Genomic DNA, 17,273 nt, shown 5'->3' with positions numbered 1-17,273 from the left:
ATCCAGCCCTACGTGCATCATACAAAGCGAGCATCGTTGTCCCCTTGGGTGCCAAAACCGACGGCCTCTCTTTTTCCTCTCTGTCGTTCTGCGCTCACAGTGTCACATCTGTGTGGACTCCAGGGCTTGTTTATACAAGACTCTTTTAAATGAGACTGGACTGTTGTTTTGTAGCTTTTGCTGGTGATTTCTTTCTGGGGCGAGGAGGAGGGGGGGGGAGCGCTAGCGTTACCTACATATAGGCTCTGGATTTGCAGTGGCATTCAAGAGATGTAACTCACAAGAGACTGTAAATCAAGACATCACGATTCAGAACTTAGAACAAAAAACAAACACACGGACGGAAATGAACACCATTGATCTGAGTAGAGTGACCGGGTCCAGACAGCAATAAATTAAAGACTGGCTGCGCCCAGCGTGCCGATGCTGTCATCCAGCCTACTTACTTATTCATTCAGTGGCGGCCTGCAGGGAGCCCACAAGAAAGATTGTTACCCCCCCCCACACACACACATACACACGCACCTCCATCGATAACCCGGCCAGCATCCGTCTTCCTAAGACCCACCAAAGGTCAGCGGAATAACTTAGAGAGGGTTTTTTTGGGAGGGCGTCACATTGTAGAGTGTATTCTCATGTTTACCGACATAGTGTCCCCTGGTGGCTTTGAGACACTTGCTTACAAACACACACACGGGCACAGAGCGCTGAGCCAGGCTGACTTGCAATTCTGCAATGTGGTGAAAGCCATGTTCACAGTCGATAAAGGGGACCCGCGGGTGCTTGTTGGAACACCAATCCGCAGGCTTCTTCCTCAGACGATGTCTCGGGAGGACTATCGGGTTACAAGGTGACATCCTTCTCTTTTTGGAGATTTTTCTTTTTTTTTTTATACTTCCACTAAAAGTGTGTGTGAGTCCAAGAGACAACAAAGCCACATTTCATCCACAAATGGCACATTCATTATTTTCCGTTATCACTGTGTCCGAGTTTTGTTTGTTGTTTTGTCTAAATGTGCATTTTGTAACTCAAAGACGTCCACATAAATTGGCAGATGAAACCGACGTGGTTCCCTTTCCACTTAATTAGCTTTGCAAATTATTTAGTATGCATCACTATTTTTATCCGTTTGTCACTGGAAAGACAGCGATGTGCAAATGAGCAATTATTTCTGCCTCGCACGCCAAATAAGTCATTGCGACGACTACGCTGGCGTCTGTCAATGTCAATGATAATCCTTCCCGCGCATTGTTCTTTTAATTTGTAATCTAATATATTCCGCAGGGGCGGCCTCGTCACTCGCTCATTGTTAGAAATGAGATGTAACCCAGCGAAGAAAACATCAGATACAGGGCCATTGGAACCGCAAGATCAGTTTCCGTTTTTGTTGTATCCTGGAGACATTTCAGTTTCCGATCAAAAGATACATTTGAGACATAAATTCAGAAGCCCATTTTATATTTTGTGGTATTTACTTTGAGATTATTTTTGCGTCAGGAAGGACAACTGTGTTTAACATGCCAGTCATTCACTGTGGTGACATTTGACAGGGAAAAGCTCATTTTAGTATTTCTTTTCTAGTATCTGCATATATTTTGTCTCCTATATGCGTTGTGTTTTTTTAAATATTTGCGCAAATCATGAACGATTTTCAATGTCAGTGACACTAATACTCCTCAAGTATTGTCCTTTTAATCTCTAATAGAATAGAGCCATGATGTCCTCTCCACTTTCTCAATGTTAACAAGTGTGCATGATGGTGGATGTGGATGTTGAGCGCCTTTATGTGACCCCCCCCCCCCTCCCCTTGGGGGTGCTAATCCGTTCTGTGAAATTGAAGTGTGGTCCTGGGATGTAAGTTATTTTTCTCACCTGCGACGCTTTTTAAGAGGCGACTGCTCGATGCGACTGACCTCCTTCAAGCAATCTTGACATCCGCATGAGCGAGCCCCATGTGGGACATACGGCTCTTAAAATATCTGCCGCCGAATCGTATATGATGGACAATACAAGTGCCGTCATTGCCATGGCGACGCATCATCACCTTCTGGACCAGCTGGGACATCGTAGCCATTAGCGTAGGTGCTAACTTTAAAAGTGCCTGTAACGGCTTTCAGGGTCATCTTGAATCAATCAGTAATTTGTTTATAGAAGGAAAGTGAGGGCTGCTTGGTTGACACAAAGAACGTGGCTGATGAGAACAGGTGGAAACCAAAACCAAGACAAAATATGAAGAAAGTATGCAGGGAAAATATTCCGAGATGAAATATGAAAAACGTATGCAGGGAAAATATTCCGAAACATCTCAACAAAAATACAGACGATGATGGTCGGTTTTATTAAACGTGAAGGCTCCGATGTGTGACGGGGACCCGAACAAATTCTCTGTGCGGCCATTCCCACATGGACACATATAGTACATACTTATCATTCCGCTCCACATCCCCCCCCCCCCCCCCGCTCCCCCCCCCCAGGGGCCTCCGTGCACATGTGCCTTACAGGCAACTTTGTATTTTTCTTCATATTGAAGTCAAGTACAATCTGACCTACTGTTCTTTACGGGGGAGATGCGTGCGGTCACACAGCTTTCACCTTGGCCGCCAGAACATTGTTGTTTTGATCCTTAGATCAGAAACAATTTTTCCGAGATGCAAAAAATAAAAAGGAAAAAAAGAACTAAAAAAAATAAATAAGTAATGGCGATAAAGCAACACCTCTGATTGCGGGGGTGGATGAAGGACTCACACAGACTACTTTGTAGCAATGCAGATGCATGTGTGTGTGTGGGGGGGAGGGGGGGGGGGCGGGGAAGGTACAGGACAAGTGTTGTTGAATACAAAAGAATCAACAGGACATTTTTGAGCTCCAAAACTGGACTTTTATTTGAATAGTTTGGGTAAGAGAGCGATAATTAGTTGAGCAGAACAAAATGCGTTTCCACACAGCTCAAGTCCAAAATGTTTTTCCACTATTAAAGCTCAGCTTTAATAATCAGTGCCTTGCATGTCACACACACCCCCACCCACACTTTTCTTGGGGGGTACAAATTCAACAGTTGTGCTGACGAGACGACAATTTTTTTCAATTTTTCAAATTATAGTTATACAAAATCTCTCAACTTTTACACACTGTCAACCAGATTTTTTTTCTCCATCTTGTAAATAAACTTGGGGAACATCATTTTTTTTCTTCCCTCCATTTTGTCATCATGAAAAGATCAAAACATGCAAAAAGAATTTTCATTTTTGATGTCCAAATGAAACATTTACAGGTTTTGGAACTTTTTGCACTTGTTTATAGTATACTACACCCAAAGAAAAGATGAAAAGAAAACAACAAAACAGTATGTACACACATCTTTTTACAGTGAAGAAAAAGTCCAAAAAATCCGATGATGACTAAGGCAAATGAAGTTGATCAGTGAACATTGATCAGAACAGTTTTTTTTTTTTTGTTTTCTGTCAAATACTGTACTACATCACTCCAGAAAAAAAGAAAAGTAATCTGCTACAAAATTGTGATTCATAACTCCCTTTTAGCTGCGACCAGCTGCATACCCGTCCAATTTCCGTGGACAAGTCTCGCATACTCAACAGTGCTGCTCTTCGTGGTTCTCGCCATCCGGGTCGACAGATGATCCTTCATTAAATAAGCCTTCACAAACAAATGGAAAGAAAGAAAGAAAAAAAAACGGGAGTGATCGAAGCGTATCAGTGTCACATACTTTGCTTTGAAATCATCCCCCACCCGAAAGAAAATCAGTACCATTAAAGCCTTGAACATAAAACTAATCATTTCGGTCCAAAAGAAACGTACAAAAAGGCACATTATATCCCAGTGCTTCTGTACTGTGAAGTTCAAGTGTAACTGAGCGCATTCAATACCCACAACAGTCTTGAATGGTGTGAGCGTCCACCGGCATCGCCCACAAGCATTATGTACGCGGAGACTACAACAATAAGCCGAGTTGGTTGGTTGGTTCTTTTTTTTTGTTTGTTTTTTTTTCTGAAAAAAAATCTCTGCATCCTTTTTTCTTTCTTTTCCATTGCAAAATGTCCAACTCCATCCACAAGGAATCTTTCCTTCATTTTGTCGTCGTCTTCCGGTGTCCTCGTTCGTGTCTTAGTCATCGCTCCCGCCGTACATGTCCGCCAGTTTTCTGAAGCGAGGTCCCCAGTCGTTGAGGTAATCGTAATCCTGGTCGCCCCCGCTGCTGGACGAGTTGAGCGAGCTCAGCGAGCCGGCGGTGGAGCCGCTGCCCTCGTAGTCGAACACCAGCAGAGAATCGTAAGGCGGGGCGGTGGGGTCGTTGTCGGCTGCCTTCAGGCCCTGCAGGGAGGGAAACCAAAGTGGGAATCAAAATCTATCCAGATAAGAGTTCCTAAAAAAATTATTTTGGCTTTGCGTGGTAATTATCAGACAACATGAAGAAAAAAAACCTTAACGGCTCTTAATATTGTTACTGGTATCGGGCAGAATCCTTTTTACCTCCAAAAACAAAAAGGTTTGCTTGAACAACTAGTGCAAGCTCAAAGTTAAGGCTCATTGAATCAAAAATTCTTCTTCAACTCGACGGGGAAGATTTATAGTCGTTGTTTAAGATGTGGGTGTGTTTGCGATTGTTTTGCTTCCTTTCTAGTCATGCACTTGTAAATTCCAGTCTTGGAGACCCGGAATGTCTTCTTCATCCCACAGTGAGCGCAGAGCTCGGCCGCACTCTCTTGATCTTCGGGAGATTTGCGAGCGTGTGCCGGCGATACCTTGTCATCTTTAATCTAGATAGCAATCTGAAGCTCAGGAATAAATACTCGCAGAGAGCATCGAGCACATCTGTGGCTCGTGCAAAAATGAGAATGTGTTTGTCACGCACGCGCGCCTTTATCTCGCGGTCGGCTTTGAAAGATGGCCCTCGACATCCCCAGAAATCTCCATTGCGCCGTGAGAGCTCCTCGCTATTGATTTTCAAGACTTCGCTCCCCCAGGGGTGCTCCAAAGACCTGATGGATCACTAATGTAGGCGTCAACACGAGCTTTGGCTTTCGCCGACCACTTCGGATATGCTCCCCGTCGTTGCCACCTCCCAACCAACAAATGGATGAAAGAGTCGGAGCAAATGGATTCCGACAGAGCAGCTCTCACGTGGCCGGCCGGGAAAGCATTTGCGGTGCTGTTTCCAAAAAGAGACAGATTGATTTAAAGTGTCTAGACAATAGGCAATTACTTCCCACTTGTTAGCCATTGTCAAGTGTTTGCTGCGGGCCTGATAATCTGGAGGGGAATATTACACATAGATCGTTCATTACAATTACAAGCGTAATTGCTCCGCCGGTTACAGCCCACCGCCGCCCTGTTTGCGGCCAAAACGCTACGGGCAGCTTTAGAAGGTTAGACCATCACCATTTGATCTTGGCACACACAGCCATCCACTTGTTGGCCTGACTCGTCTCGGATGTGCCTGCTTTACTGGCATGTCCTGCGCCAGCTAGCGTGACGGCTAATCAAGAAATAGCAAAGCACGCTTAGGGAGTTGATCTATCTATCATCTATCACAGAAGTGAGAATGACAAATGGTTCCCACTGCGCTTATTAGGAGGGTGGTTCGATCCGAGCCCTGCGTTTTGTTTTTTCAAACTGAAGATTCTGGATTATCGTTAATTTGGCATTGTTGTTTTTCTGCCATCAATCCCAACTCAAGACTGTTAAAACGGGGGTAATGAGGAAGACTTTCGTTTATCTATTGAATGATCAAGAATCAGTGGTTCTTCCTTAGGTTACTAGATTGTAATCAAGATCAAGTAGTCATAGGGGTCGATTCAGATTTATGGTTCGGACTCTGGATTATTGGATTCTAGAGATTATCTGATGTCTTAATCGTTCCGAAATACGGGTCAAGATAAAGGCTCGTTCATCTATGGAGAGCTACTAATCGGTGGGACTCGCTCTAATCATGCCCGTGTCATTGAATGAACGGTTGGGATTCCGAATAAGTGGGGACCCAATTGTGCTTGACGGATGCCTTAAAATCTTGCAATGTACGAGTTTTTGTTTTTTTTAGTGACAGTGGAATCTGGGACACAAAAGAAGACATCATTCTCTGGCACACAGCTTTTCTGGGTCGTCACTCGCTGTGACTGCGAGGTCTTGTGAGGATTCGACAAAATGAAAATGTGGCGGCGATTGTCATCTATCGGAAAACATCGCTTTTCTCGCTTACGAGGTGCATCGGCGACGCAATGTAAACGACAGGTGTGAGAGATGGATAGCCAGACGGCGGGCGGCGTGCTCATCTACAAACAGTTGCCGTCCGGAAAGTAGGCGCGTGTTCCGTTTATAATGCTGTGAAAGTCCCGTCTTTTGGAGCTGGTGAAAAATACATGACTGCTCTTTTCATTTGACATTCTCCCTTCAAGATGGAGTCAATGACGGCCTCGGGCACTCTCGCTATGTATTTTATTCTCTCGCTCTTCTGACACATCTACTTCTGTAGCGGGAAGAATAATCATTATATCGAAGTGTGTTAGCATCATGTTCTCTTCTTCCTTTTTACATGTTTAAGTAGACATGCGCAACACGCGCAAACTTTATTCTTTCGTGCGGGAGAACAATCGGAATAATATTAATTGAGTCCGTTTGAGGTCGATTTTCTCCCGAGTCGGCATCATGCGGAGTTGTATAAATCAAATTGTTTTTGAGAAAGTTCCATGAAAAATTCCGCCTTTGGTTCATTTCATTATGCAGCCCTGGGATTGGATTTGCTGCTGCAGCTAAACAGTCCGTCTTCTCAATAACAAAAAAAATTGAGATCTTGTATTATTTTAGCCACTTTTACACAGATCCCATAATACAGCACTTCAGAAAACAACACTCAATATATCACAAAAAATTAAATATGTTAAAAAGCAAAACCGATTTCATCGCATTTATTCATAAAATCGGGCCAGCATTAGCTAACAGTGACACGGCGGCCCCGGCCAGCGGGCCTCGGCTAATGTCGGAACTTGATGTAAATCCTCGACGAACTGGATTAAAGAACAGAGCGAGCCGTTTATGACCAGCAGGTCATACGTTGCCCACACGGGCAAGGCGATGTGCTCCGGGCGTGTCAGAAAATGCCATCTGGTACGGGCAGCCTTTCGTTTTTTATTTTTACCTCATTGATGAAGTCTCCGATGTCTCCGGGGTGGGGGGCGGCAGACCTCATGGGGTACTGCGGCTCAGGGTGGAGGGGTCTCTCATCGAGACGTCGGATCCCTACGGGCTTGATGGCTTCGGGTTCCAGCGTGTCGGGCTGCTGGAGCTGACTCAGGTCATAATCCTACGGAAGGAATGAAGGGACGAGGGGCTGCGTCAACGAGATGTGTGATAAAACCGCCGATCGTGCGACTGGTGTAATAGAGCGTTCGGAAAGTGTGAAAACATCAAGACACGTCATGCGAATGTGCCGAGGCCACGGGAAGTGTAGACTCTAATCAATAGCCAGACGCGGTACGCATAAACCACGGCTAATCCTATTAACATTACCAAGGCAACGCTAAATCATGGCCGGGAGAGGGAGCGAATGGCCGGATGGTATCAGCGCCTACCTAATAAGCGTACGGGATGGATGCTCCCTATCCCTAATCTGTCAATCTCTAATATCCCCTTTCGATAGCGGTGTCTTTGCTCGGTCACTGCACAAGTACGTACTTGGGAGCGTCTTGCCCCCAGTGTGATGAATACATGAAAAGGACACCCACGCACAACAGTATTATATCTTGTCTGACTGGATCGTGCCGACTTAGTTAAATTAAAAACACCTCGAGGCCATGAGTATAAAACAAACAAGTGACTAACGCTAGGTACTGTGTTAACTGAGCGCGCGTTCCTGTGTCATGCAAATGAGTCCCTCGCTTGTAACCGATGATTACTTCTGATTGTTTAGTTTCGGGGTGGGAACCTTTTTTTTTTACAAAACCATGAATCTTAAAAGATCCTAGTTGGAGTTACATACCTACCTAATCCGTCAATTAGCACATAGTTGTAAGAATGACCCGCTACCAATCAGTTTGTTAAGCGCATGCCGATGCGGCCCTAACGGTATAATCGTCCATTTTGTCCGAGTTCAACTTGATCATCCGTCTGCCTGTGATAGCGACAGCTTCACAGCGCTGCTGCAGCGGCAGCTCAAATCATACACCGTGAGAGCACCGAATGGACTGACACTTCAATTTCCTCCCTGGTGGGAGATAGGGAGAACAGAGGTGGGTATTATACAGACCACAGCGCCAGGAAAGTCGGGTCTATTTTTTTTTTTTTCCCCAGCCAATACGGACTCCATGGACAGCAAAGTCAAGGCCATTTTATCCCGCTGTCCTCTGTGCTATTTAGAATAGAAGCTTGTTCACTCTCAATAAAATGCAGCTTGGACTTAATTTGCTTTTGAGCAGCGTTACTTTCCTTTTCGACATGTCCCGCTCGACAAAGTTTGTGCTTTTTATGTGTGGACATAAATACACAGGAGGACGCTTCCTCCCTTTCCGCCCGCAGATGTTTTGCCAGTCTTGTTCTTATTGTTACCTTACACAGAGCTTCATTATTGGCGCACAGCAGATGCCTGTCTCCAAATGACATCAGCGCACCAATTACAAGTCTCCAAGGCTAATTTGCCGCCGTGTCGGGTCAGAGCGAGGTCTCCCGCTTATTTGTGCAATATGCGAGCCTCTGCCGCACTTGAGCTGGCGAAAGAATAGCCTATGTGGAATAACGCTGCCTTATTTTTTTCCCCCGTGAACCGATTCCGTTGTGCTAACAAGAGGTCATTAGGAAAATTGAATTTGTGTCGCTACATGCCTGATCAGCGCACCGAGATGCGGGGATGCGACTTTATTTATGCCTCTGGCGCTTGTCCAGGATGCGAGTCTTTGGGATGTAAAGTGAAAAGCACATGTCCAATATTTTCACAAGCAAGTGGACCGTAGGGTTTGTATTATTGATTTGACTGTCCTGCCCTTATGCAGAACCTTGACAGCTGAATTGTCTTTCCCGTTCAAGTAACTGAATAGTTAATTTGATTGACAGCCTCAAAATATTTGGCACGGTATTGTAATGATTCTAGACATAATGTTTTCAGACCTTGGCTTGGAGACATTTTCTATGACCGCAAAGCAGTCTTAGTCATCCTTAGCCGTCTGAATTTTCTATTGAAATAACTGATTGCTTGGCAAAAAAGTGCTTTCAGGGCTTTTCAAATAATCCAGTTTCACCAGAGGTTTTACTCTGTGTGTGTGTGTGTGTGCGTGTGTGCGCGAGTGTGTGTGTCACATCGTTCCTACCTGATCCTCTTCTCCGCCGCCTTCCTCGTCATACTTGAGAATGTTGTCTCTCACGTCATCCTCGGGATCAATGAGGAGTTGCTTAGCCTGGCGTTCTTTATCGCGGCGCTTCATCCAAACCACAAAGAGTAGCACCAGAACTGCGAGACGCACACACAAGCGCGGCGTCGTATTACAAAATGGAACCGCGCTCATATTTTGCTCATTCGCATGTAATCGGATCCCGCGTATTAGCTTTTCAGGTCGGATGTAGACGACTATATATTTGTTTGATAATCCCGCGCTAATCTAATCATCATCGGGATCGTGTTTAGCCGCTGTGCTAATCTGCGACGACGCTCACTGAGGAGGATGATGATGCACAGCAGGATGGCGATGATGGCGCCCGTGCCCAGTCCGGCGGCCATAATGTGCTGCTGGTCGGTACAGTCGCCGTTGATGTCGCACTGGCACACTTTGACCCGCAGGTGGGAGGTGTTGAACAAGGGCAGGTTCCCGGAGTCGGTGATGATGATGGGCAGCTCGTAAATGCCGCTGTCGAGGAAACCGATCCTCAGGCGTAACTGAGCGTAGTCGCCTGCAAAAAGAAGCCAGGATGACGTACGTCCAAGTGCGTTCTTGTTTGGGTCATGATCATCGTTGCACATTTTATAACAGTGTTTATTGTTGAGCTGCGCTCCAGGCCACTATTTGCAGATATACGTATGATAAATTCGAACTTGCATTATCTTGTAAAATCCAAAACAAGGATTTTCAATTTGAGGCTCGCCAATCGAGTGAATGACATTGGATCATGCTGCTTAAGCTTAAAACTCCTCGCTGCGATCATCCAAAAGGTATTACCCAATGAAGATAGTCTCTATTCATAGCATATTTTGGGTGTTTTTTTTTTGTAAACATTACAGGGATTACTTCATTTAGTGTGCGGTTAGTGTTAGACTACAAATCCTGTGTCTGCTTTGTAACATGTAAAACAAAATGTCCGTAGTCATTCCTACCACTGATTCTGGTGACAGTCCAGTTCCTCTTGACATCGACCGGCATGTTAGCCAACTCGAAGGCAAACGGCCCAGCATTGGGCATCAAGTCGCCGTCGATGGCCGTGATGTTGATGGCGTTGGGCTCGGGTTTCTCACATATTTCCACTTCCTGGGGGAACACCCTCGGGGCGTTGTCGTTGATGTCCATCAGGTAGATCTGCAGGGTGCCCGTGCCAGTTGCCGAAGGGTTGCCTGCACCGCCCCAAAACACACACAAATATTGGCGGAAATCTTGAACGCGGATTGCGGAATCATGGTGCGGTGGGCCGAGAAGAAGAGGCGATTGTTGTGTCTCCGAAGCAAGATATGTGCTCCTCCGGTGGGAACGGCCCCATCCAAAGTGCATACTGATTGAAGAAACTAATCTCAAGCGAGGCGTCAGATAGAAAGAGTGCGGTATTAGAACATTTGGATAGTGTGAGGGGAGAGAACGAACGTCTTCCTGACCGAGGACATGCGATGGGAATACTAAAGCAGCAAAACAGAGGCCACTGTCGCTCCTCTCAGGCTCCTCTATGTATTCACTGCGCTAAGAGGCTTCTTTAGCATTCAGGCCACGCTCAAAGGAGCTAGTCATCCAGACCTGACCCATTAACACTGAGAAACCTCTTTACCGGCAAAGTTTTAAGCCTGTTGGCCTACGACGCTATGCTCTGAAGAACAGGGTAAACCCGAACAGAGGCAAAGCCTCTTCAGGGAATTGGCAAATGTATCCATGGTTCTCAGATTGTTAACCCACTGGCCTTAAGTTGAAAGGCTGTCAGCGGTTGCCCTTCAGGCACGGTGGATTTTTGTTGTCGTCACACAAGTGGCTCAATTAAACATCTATCCTCCGAAATGGCATCTCTTTCTGACAGAAGCGGCGAATACACGAAAGGACCTTGGCAATACAAAGATTACCTACCGTTGTCAGTGGCCAGGAATGTGGCATTGTACAGGCTGTTCTTCACAAAAGGCGATTCTCTGTCCAAAACCGCCATTGTTGTCACTCTACCGTTGCTGGGATCGATCCTCAGCCAGTTGGCCGGATCCGACAGTTTTGTGTAGCTGATGAAAGACAAAACACAGTCGTAATCACGTCACTCAACTTCGACTATCGACGGCCTGCTTTAGTTTTGCGCACATCGTCTCTTCAGTGCACCTTCAGATGCTCAAATGAGCGAGCTGAAATGAGGACCGATGATAACAGACGCAGCCGGGCTAACGTCATATCCGATCATGAATATTCACTGATGGGAGCCATTAGCGTCAACCGGTGCCGTTGCTCATTATTGGGTGTGATTTAAACGAAGTAAGAACAAAGTCTGCGTTGCTCTGTTTTAACCTCCTACCGGATACTCTGCTGCATGTAGCGATCAGGGTCCTGCGCCGTGAAGGTGGTCAGCATGAAGTCCGCCGGCTTTCCCTCTTCCAGTTTAATCAGTTTGGGGTTGGGATCGAAGTAGGGGCTCTCGTTAACATCGAGCACCCGTATGGTGACGGTGGCGGTGGACTGACGGGGAGAGTGGATGCCTCTGGCGAGGGGCACCTCGTTCTTCGCCTCCACTGTCAGCACGTACACTCGGTTCATTTCATAGTCAATAGGCTGCGAAAACACAGGGGACACGGGGATTGCCAGGCTCACGTTATCATGTGAAATATGTTCGGGGGAAGGTGGGTTAAATGCTTGAAAATGGTGTGAGAGTAACGAGGCAAATTAAAACGTTTTTCATTCCTCCTCCCTCAAAATCTTTCCTGTGAAAGCCCCACAATAGAAAGCAGCAAGGCCGCCAGCTTCTTATTAATGACCTTCTTCTGTTTGACATACAAATGAGGAGTCACGACTCAAATTAATCTGGCTGATAAACAAGTATTATTATGCTCCTGTTTGTATTGTTGCTAGATGCATTCATTCCTTGATTGCTACAGTACATAATAATAAGAAGACATTCCTGTATCCACCGTAAGTGTGGATTCTCAACCGGTGGGCCACGGTCAGCCACTCTGAAGAACACCATTTTGTTGAATTGGAAAAATATCCAGAGTCCCCATGGGAACCTAATTGGTAAGGTTTGCAAAGGTGACCTTACCTTGACAACCGTCACCAGGCCCTCATTATTGGTGGGATCAGTCGGCACGGAGAACCTGCCGGTGGGGTCGCCTCCGGTGATTTTGTAGACTGCGTTCCAGGCTTGAGTGTTGGGTTGGTCCTTGTCAGTCACCGTCAGGTTGGCCACGATCACGTTTACGCGGTTTTCGTGCACCTCGCCGAAAAACTGCACAAAAAAATCAGGAGGTAGATGTTGTTAGTGATGCTCTTATCGTGGTCATTTCGTCGTCATTTCATTTCTAAGTGCTTTTTGCGCTACCACTAAAGGGCATTGCATATCCACGGCGGGCTGAATGGACGGTGCAGCCCGAATAGGTGTCCATGACTTACCGTGTCAGCCGTGAACTCTGGCGGGTTGTCATTGATGTCGGTGATTCTGATGACGGCGGTGGCTGTGTTGGAGAGGCCGTACATGGGGTTGCCCTCTGTGTCAGTGGCCTGGATGATCAGTGTGTACTGAGGCACTTTCTGCAGTGGCAAAGGGGGAATGGGTCGAGAATCAAACAGTCAAGATTGTGTACAAGATTGAAGTATTGCAATGTAGAGTCCAACACCCCAAATGTAATACAGGTGGCAGTTAGACTAAAGGTTTCTGCCTCAGAAGCCAAAACTTGATATTAATTCCCTTCATTCATTCCTACAGATTCTCATTTCCCGTGAGAGGATGCGTCGCCGTGTTATTTTGACAGTGATTCAATTCACGAGTCTCATACAATTTTCATGATGGCGACAGCTTTGACTCTCTACATAAACAATCCCAACAAAGAAGCGATTTTCTTTGGTCCCGCTATAATTGAATTAACAGTCAATTGATAATATAGATTGTGCGGATTTTTATCGTGTGCCTCAAGCAGGCTGACGAGGCGGCACGGAATTATAAACAGTAAAAAATGGCTTTCTTATATTTCCTTTCCTAATATTGATGTATTCCTCGGGGAGGCAAGGAGAGAGTTGCACCACTGCTACGCTTTACTGTACACCGGCTCGAAGTTGACAAATGACTATTTCCACATTAACACTTATTCGGGTGATGGACTAGTCACTCGGTAATGAGAATAGGGCAAATTACTTTCACGGTGGCGACTGTCGCACATAAAACGTCGGCCCCAAGGTGGAAGTGATTGAGCAGCGAGCCAGCCAGATTGCCCTCGCTAGGATTACATCAACCGGTATGTGCTTTATATTTCATTTTATTTATTTCCTCCCACAGCTCTGTGAGCCAATTAGGGGGAAAGGCGGTTGTTTACAGCACAAAGGAAGATAAGTAAAAGACGTGCACTTTGGAAATGAGGACATAGAATGGAAGGGAGGGGATTATTAAAATGATCGGCGAAGCGTGCAACATTCTTGTCGGATTAAACGCGTGTGGAAAAAGCCTTGGCCGACTCCACTTGTAATTTACGTGGTAATCAGCAAACGTACTTTGGCTCATTGGCTCCATTACCAAACATGCCCAAGTTGTGATTGCCATCATATTTAACAAACACTTGGCTCATTTATGTAGAAACTGTTGGGTTGATAGATCAACAGACATTGTAAAATTCTAATGAAAACAATGCATCCAGACTTTGGAAATAACCACAACCAAATCAGCAGCGAGGATCTTGTAATGCCACTTTCATCCTGTGGAGGCAACAGCGTGTTGCTGAGGTCATTTTTTTATTTCACAGGCCTACACATCCCGCAAAGTCGCTGTGAAGAAAGCAAAAAAAGCTACCCACCTCTCTGTCCAAGCCTGCTGCCACAGTAATGATGCCTCCAGTTTTATTATTAATGGTGTACATGTTGGATGTGGGACTGTCTGGGTTCTGAGACAAGATCTTGTAGCGGATCATGCCATTAGTCGTTTTGGGGTCGTCTTTGTCCACCGCCGTTACCGTCATGACAAACGTGCCTTTTGTACAGGAAGACGACGACGTGTTTTCAACGTAAGTCGATAACACTGCGACGATGGGATCGGCTATTTGGATATATCCTGTTGACGTTACCTGGCTTGGAGCCCTCCGGGACGGTGCCGTTCCAAATGGGGTGGTTGAATTCGGGCCTGTTGTCGTTCAGGTCAATGACATTGATCACAATGTCGACGGGGTTTTCCACCTGGTTGCCGTTCAGGTCCACCGCGTGCGCTCTCAGCTAAAGAGAAGACAAAGCCAGCCACACTTGAATTGGGTCGCTGTGGGCTATCTTTATTGCTGATTTCTTAGCAAAGCTGCTTCTTGAGTTATGATTGTTGTATTCAATATAACGGCGCAATATAACACATGATGAAAACGCAGTTTCCAGGCCCATTGAATATATTTAGCTCCCCAGTTTAGCTTTCAAAGTAACAAGTCAGTAAGTGCCTTTCACAGATCACACACTCGAGTGTTGGCTAAGTCGCTTATCCAATGATCTTCAAGGTTCTCATTTAGCCATGATTCCTTCTCATGCACATACAAAAAGGCTATTTTAAAAGTTTATTGCAATGTCAAAGAGCCACTGCAGTCGAGCGCAGTCTTTTAAAGCCGAGGATTATCTTAATGTATCTAACACACACACACACACACACACACACACACACACGCATGCACACACACACCCACATGCAAAATCCTCTAAATTCTCAGACGGATAAATCCAGTTCTCTGAGTGCCACGTCACGCCACAAGTCTTTATTGAGTCTGAGCCGAGTGTTTAGGCTACGCATGACCCTGGAGCACATAGCGACCCGAGGCAAAGTGCAACACTGCCAGGGAGAGAACAAATAGCCAGATCATAAGGAAATCGTTAGGGCTTGACTTACATGAAAGTTGGAAATATGCTCTCTATCCAGCGGCTTGTTAACCGAGAGCTCTCCGGAGATTGGGTCGATGAGGAAGATGCCGGTGGGAGGTTGGTCAGCGCCGGGGCCCGTCACGCTGTATCGCAGGGATCGGTTGTTGTCGTGGTCCGAGCGGATCTGCGGGCGGGATGATTAATTACGACTATCGTAATGTCACCAATACCGTGGTTTTGAAGCACGTGTAACATTTCTAAGACGGATCGTTGAATTCAAAAAAGTCGACGAGTGTTATCTATTGGGAAACTGCTGCAGAGATTTTATACGTATCAATGAATGTAAACAAAAGATTTCAGAATCATCTCATTTTTAGCATTCTCAGTCCTTGATTGTTTGGTGGTTGTTCAAATCTGTATCGCGTTTGAAGTGAAGGTCAAAACCGCTCTACAGGAAATGTATTCAATTTCATGACGATTGGTAAGCCAAACCCGCATATCCGAAGCTCGAGCCAGCAACTCTATTACATATGCTAATAACGTCCTGTAGCTTGAGCGTCTTATTGACAATCGCAAGGATAATATTGATTTATGTGCGGTATTGAAATTCTGCCTGGACGAGGATTTTTTTTTCACGTTGCTGTTGTTGTAAATTGAGAGCCTTCAGCACCTTCTTCTTGGTCCACGCTGAGCATCTCATTTCCTGCTGACAATATTACTACTACCCACTAAGCTCAGAAACATCCCATTTAATGTGTCTCGCATTAATATAATCTGTACAAAATGTGTGTAGAGGACCTGATAAGAGATTCCATTTAATACACTGAAAAGGATCTCCTTAACTGGCCTGAGGAGCGCTTGTCCTTTGACAGCCGCCCTCAGCGAAGCTCAACCACAAGACACTTGTCAATAAAAAGAAGTTGAACGTGTCCTTGAGTCGCGATAAAAGCGCGACGTAATACAGTAAATACGTGCTCGCTGCCATCGAGTTCAGTGTGGCCCTTAAGAACTAAAAAGTCTAGGGGCGGTGTGACGGGGTGCGACCTTCAGCAAAGAGCTGTAAATAAACACTTTCTTCGTCTCATGCCTGTGACCTTCTGGGTGGAAACTACGAGCATGGTTGGGGGGGCTACTAGGTTGTTGTAGCAAGCACAGAAACATTTTTGCTCATTATATGAGTGGAGTATGATTGTGTGTGTCACGGGAGGGGGAGCTTACCCGAACAAGCTCTTGTGGGAATGGACCTCGTGAGTTCTCAGCAACATTGATTGAGGGAATGACCCAGTCTCTCTTCATGCGTTTCAGCTGGCTGTCCGAATTCCGTGACGGAAATGTTATTTCCGTCAAATCCTTGGACATGGCCAGATCAGAAGTGGGTTCCATGACCTGGAAAATAATAGATGATTTGCTATACGTAAGACTGTACATATAAAACGTAGACATGTTATTTACGGCAACGCATGACAGTGTGTCAATATTTTCAACTTACTTATGGTAGTCATACATTTTGCCATACATATAAAACAGTCAAACGAAAAATCGGACTTCATTGGTCACATCTTTTCAGGCACGATTTGCATCCACTAGAGGCGCTGTACCATCTGCAGAACAACAAACGCAAGCAAGCTATGTATGGGACTATATCGACAGTATGCTAACATAGCTAGCATTATTTTACCCTATACAACACTGGCATTGAAAGAGCAGTTGCGAGCATTCAGAGAAGGAATTAATTGATCATTAAATTTCCCGTAAATGTAGTTAGACACCCTCCCCTGGTCTCAGCAATCAACATTACAGCACAATTCTCCTTGACATGCTCTGGTGTATGCGGTTAGCGCAGCAGCAGGAGTACACCGGCAGCAGCGCTCGGCTTTAAATGGCAAACCTCATCTCATGTCCTGATAAAATGCACCCACACAGACACCACCGGCTCCCATAATGGATCTGTCATCCTCCCTCAGCTGTAATGAATGAGATTTGAAACAAAGGAGGATGGTACCTGCAAGCCAGACACTAAACACACAGATGGCTCAAATTGCCTATGCTGCTCCAGAGACATGAAGGAAAGGACTCAAG

The 17,273-nt window shown here is 45.7% G+C and overlaps 1 protein-coding gene across 1 annotated transcript in view; it reads right to left on the bottom strand.

Moving 5' to 3' along the window:
- Positions 1–2,855: 2,855 nt before the first annotated feature.
- The window catches only part of cdh2 (cadherin 2, type 1, N-cadherin (neuronal)), a 42,650-nt gene continuing 28,232 nt past the window's right edge, over positions 2,856–17,273 (bottom strand). Inside the window, exons 4-16 of the mRNA XM_037275566.1 lie at positions 16,413–16,580; positions 15,223–15,378; positions 14,429–14,573; positions 14,162–14,334; positions 12,771–12,908; positions 12,421–12,606; positions 11,683–11,936; positions 11,256–11,398; positions 10,310–10,543; positions 9,655–9,888; positions 9,312–9,451; positions 7,151–7,315; positions 2,856–4,329 (exon numbers count right to left, since the gene is read on the bottom strand). Of these exons, the coding sequence (XP_037131461.1) occupies positions 4,123–4,329; positions 7,151–7,315; positions 9,312–9,451; positions 9,655–9,888; positions 10,310–10,543; positions 11,256–11,398; positions 11,683–11,936; positions 12,421–12,606; positions 12,771–12,908; positions 14,162–14,334; positions 14,429–14,573; positions 15,223–15,378; positions 16,413–16,580 (2,343 nt within the window). The 3' untranslated portion in view covers positions 2,856–4,122. The remainder of the gene's footprint in view (positions 4,330–7,150; positions 7,316–9,311; positions 9,452–9,654; positions 9,889–10,309; positions 10,544–11,255; positions 11,399–11,682; positions 11,937–12,420; positions 12,607–12,770; positions 12,909–14,161; positions 14,335–14,428; positions 14,574–15,222; positions 15,379–16,412; positions 16,581–17,273) is intronic.

Source organism: Syngnathus acus, chromosome 17 (genome assembly GCF_901709675.1).
Source record: "Syngnathus acus chromosome 17, fSynAcu1.2, whole genome shotgun sequence".
NCBI lineage: Eukaryota > Metazoa > Chordata > Actinopteri > Syngnathiformes > Syngnathidae > Syngnathus > Syngnathus acus.
This window is presented reverse-complemented; position numbering and strand designations above follow the sequence as displayed.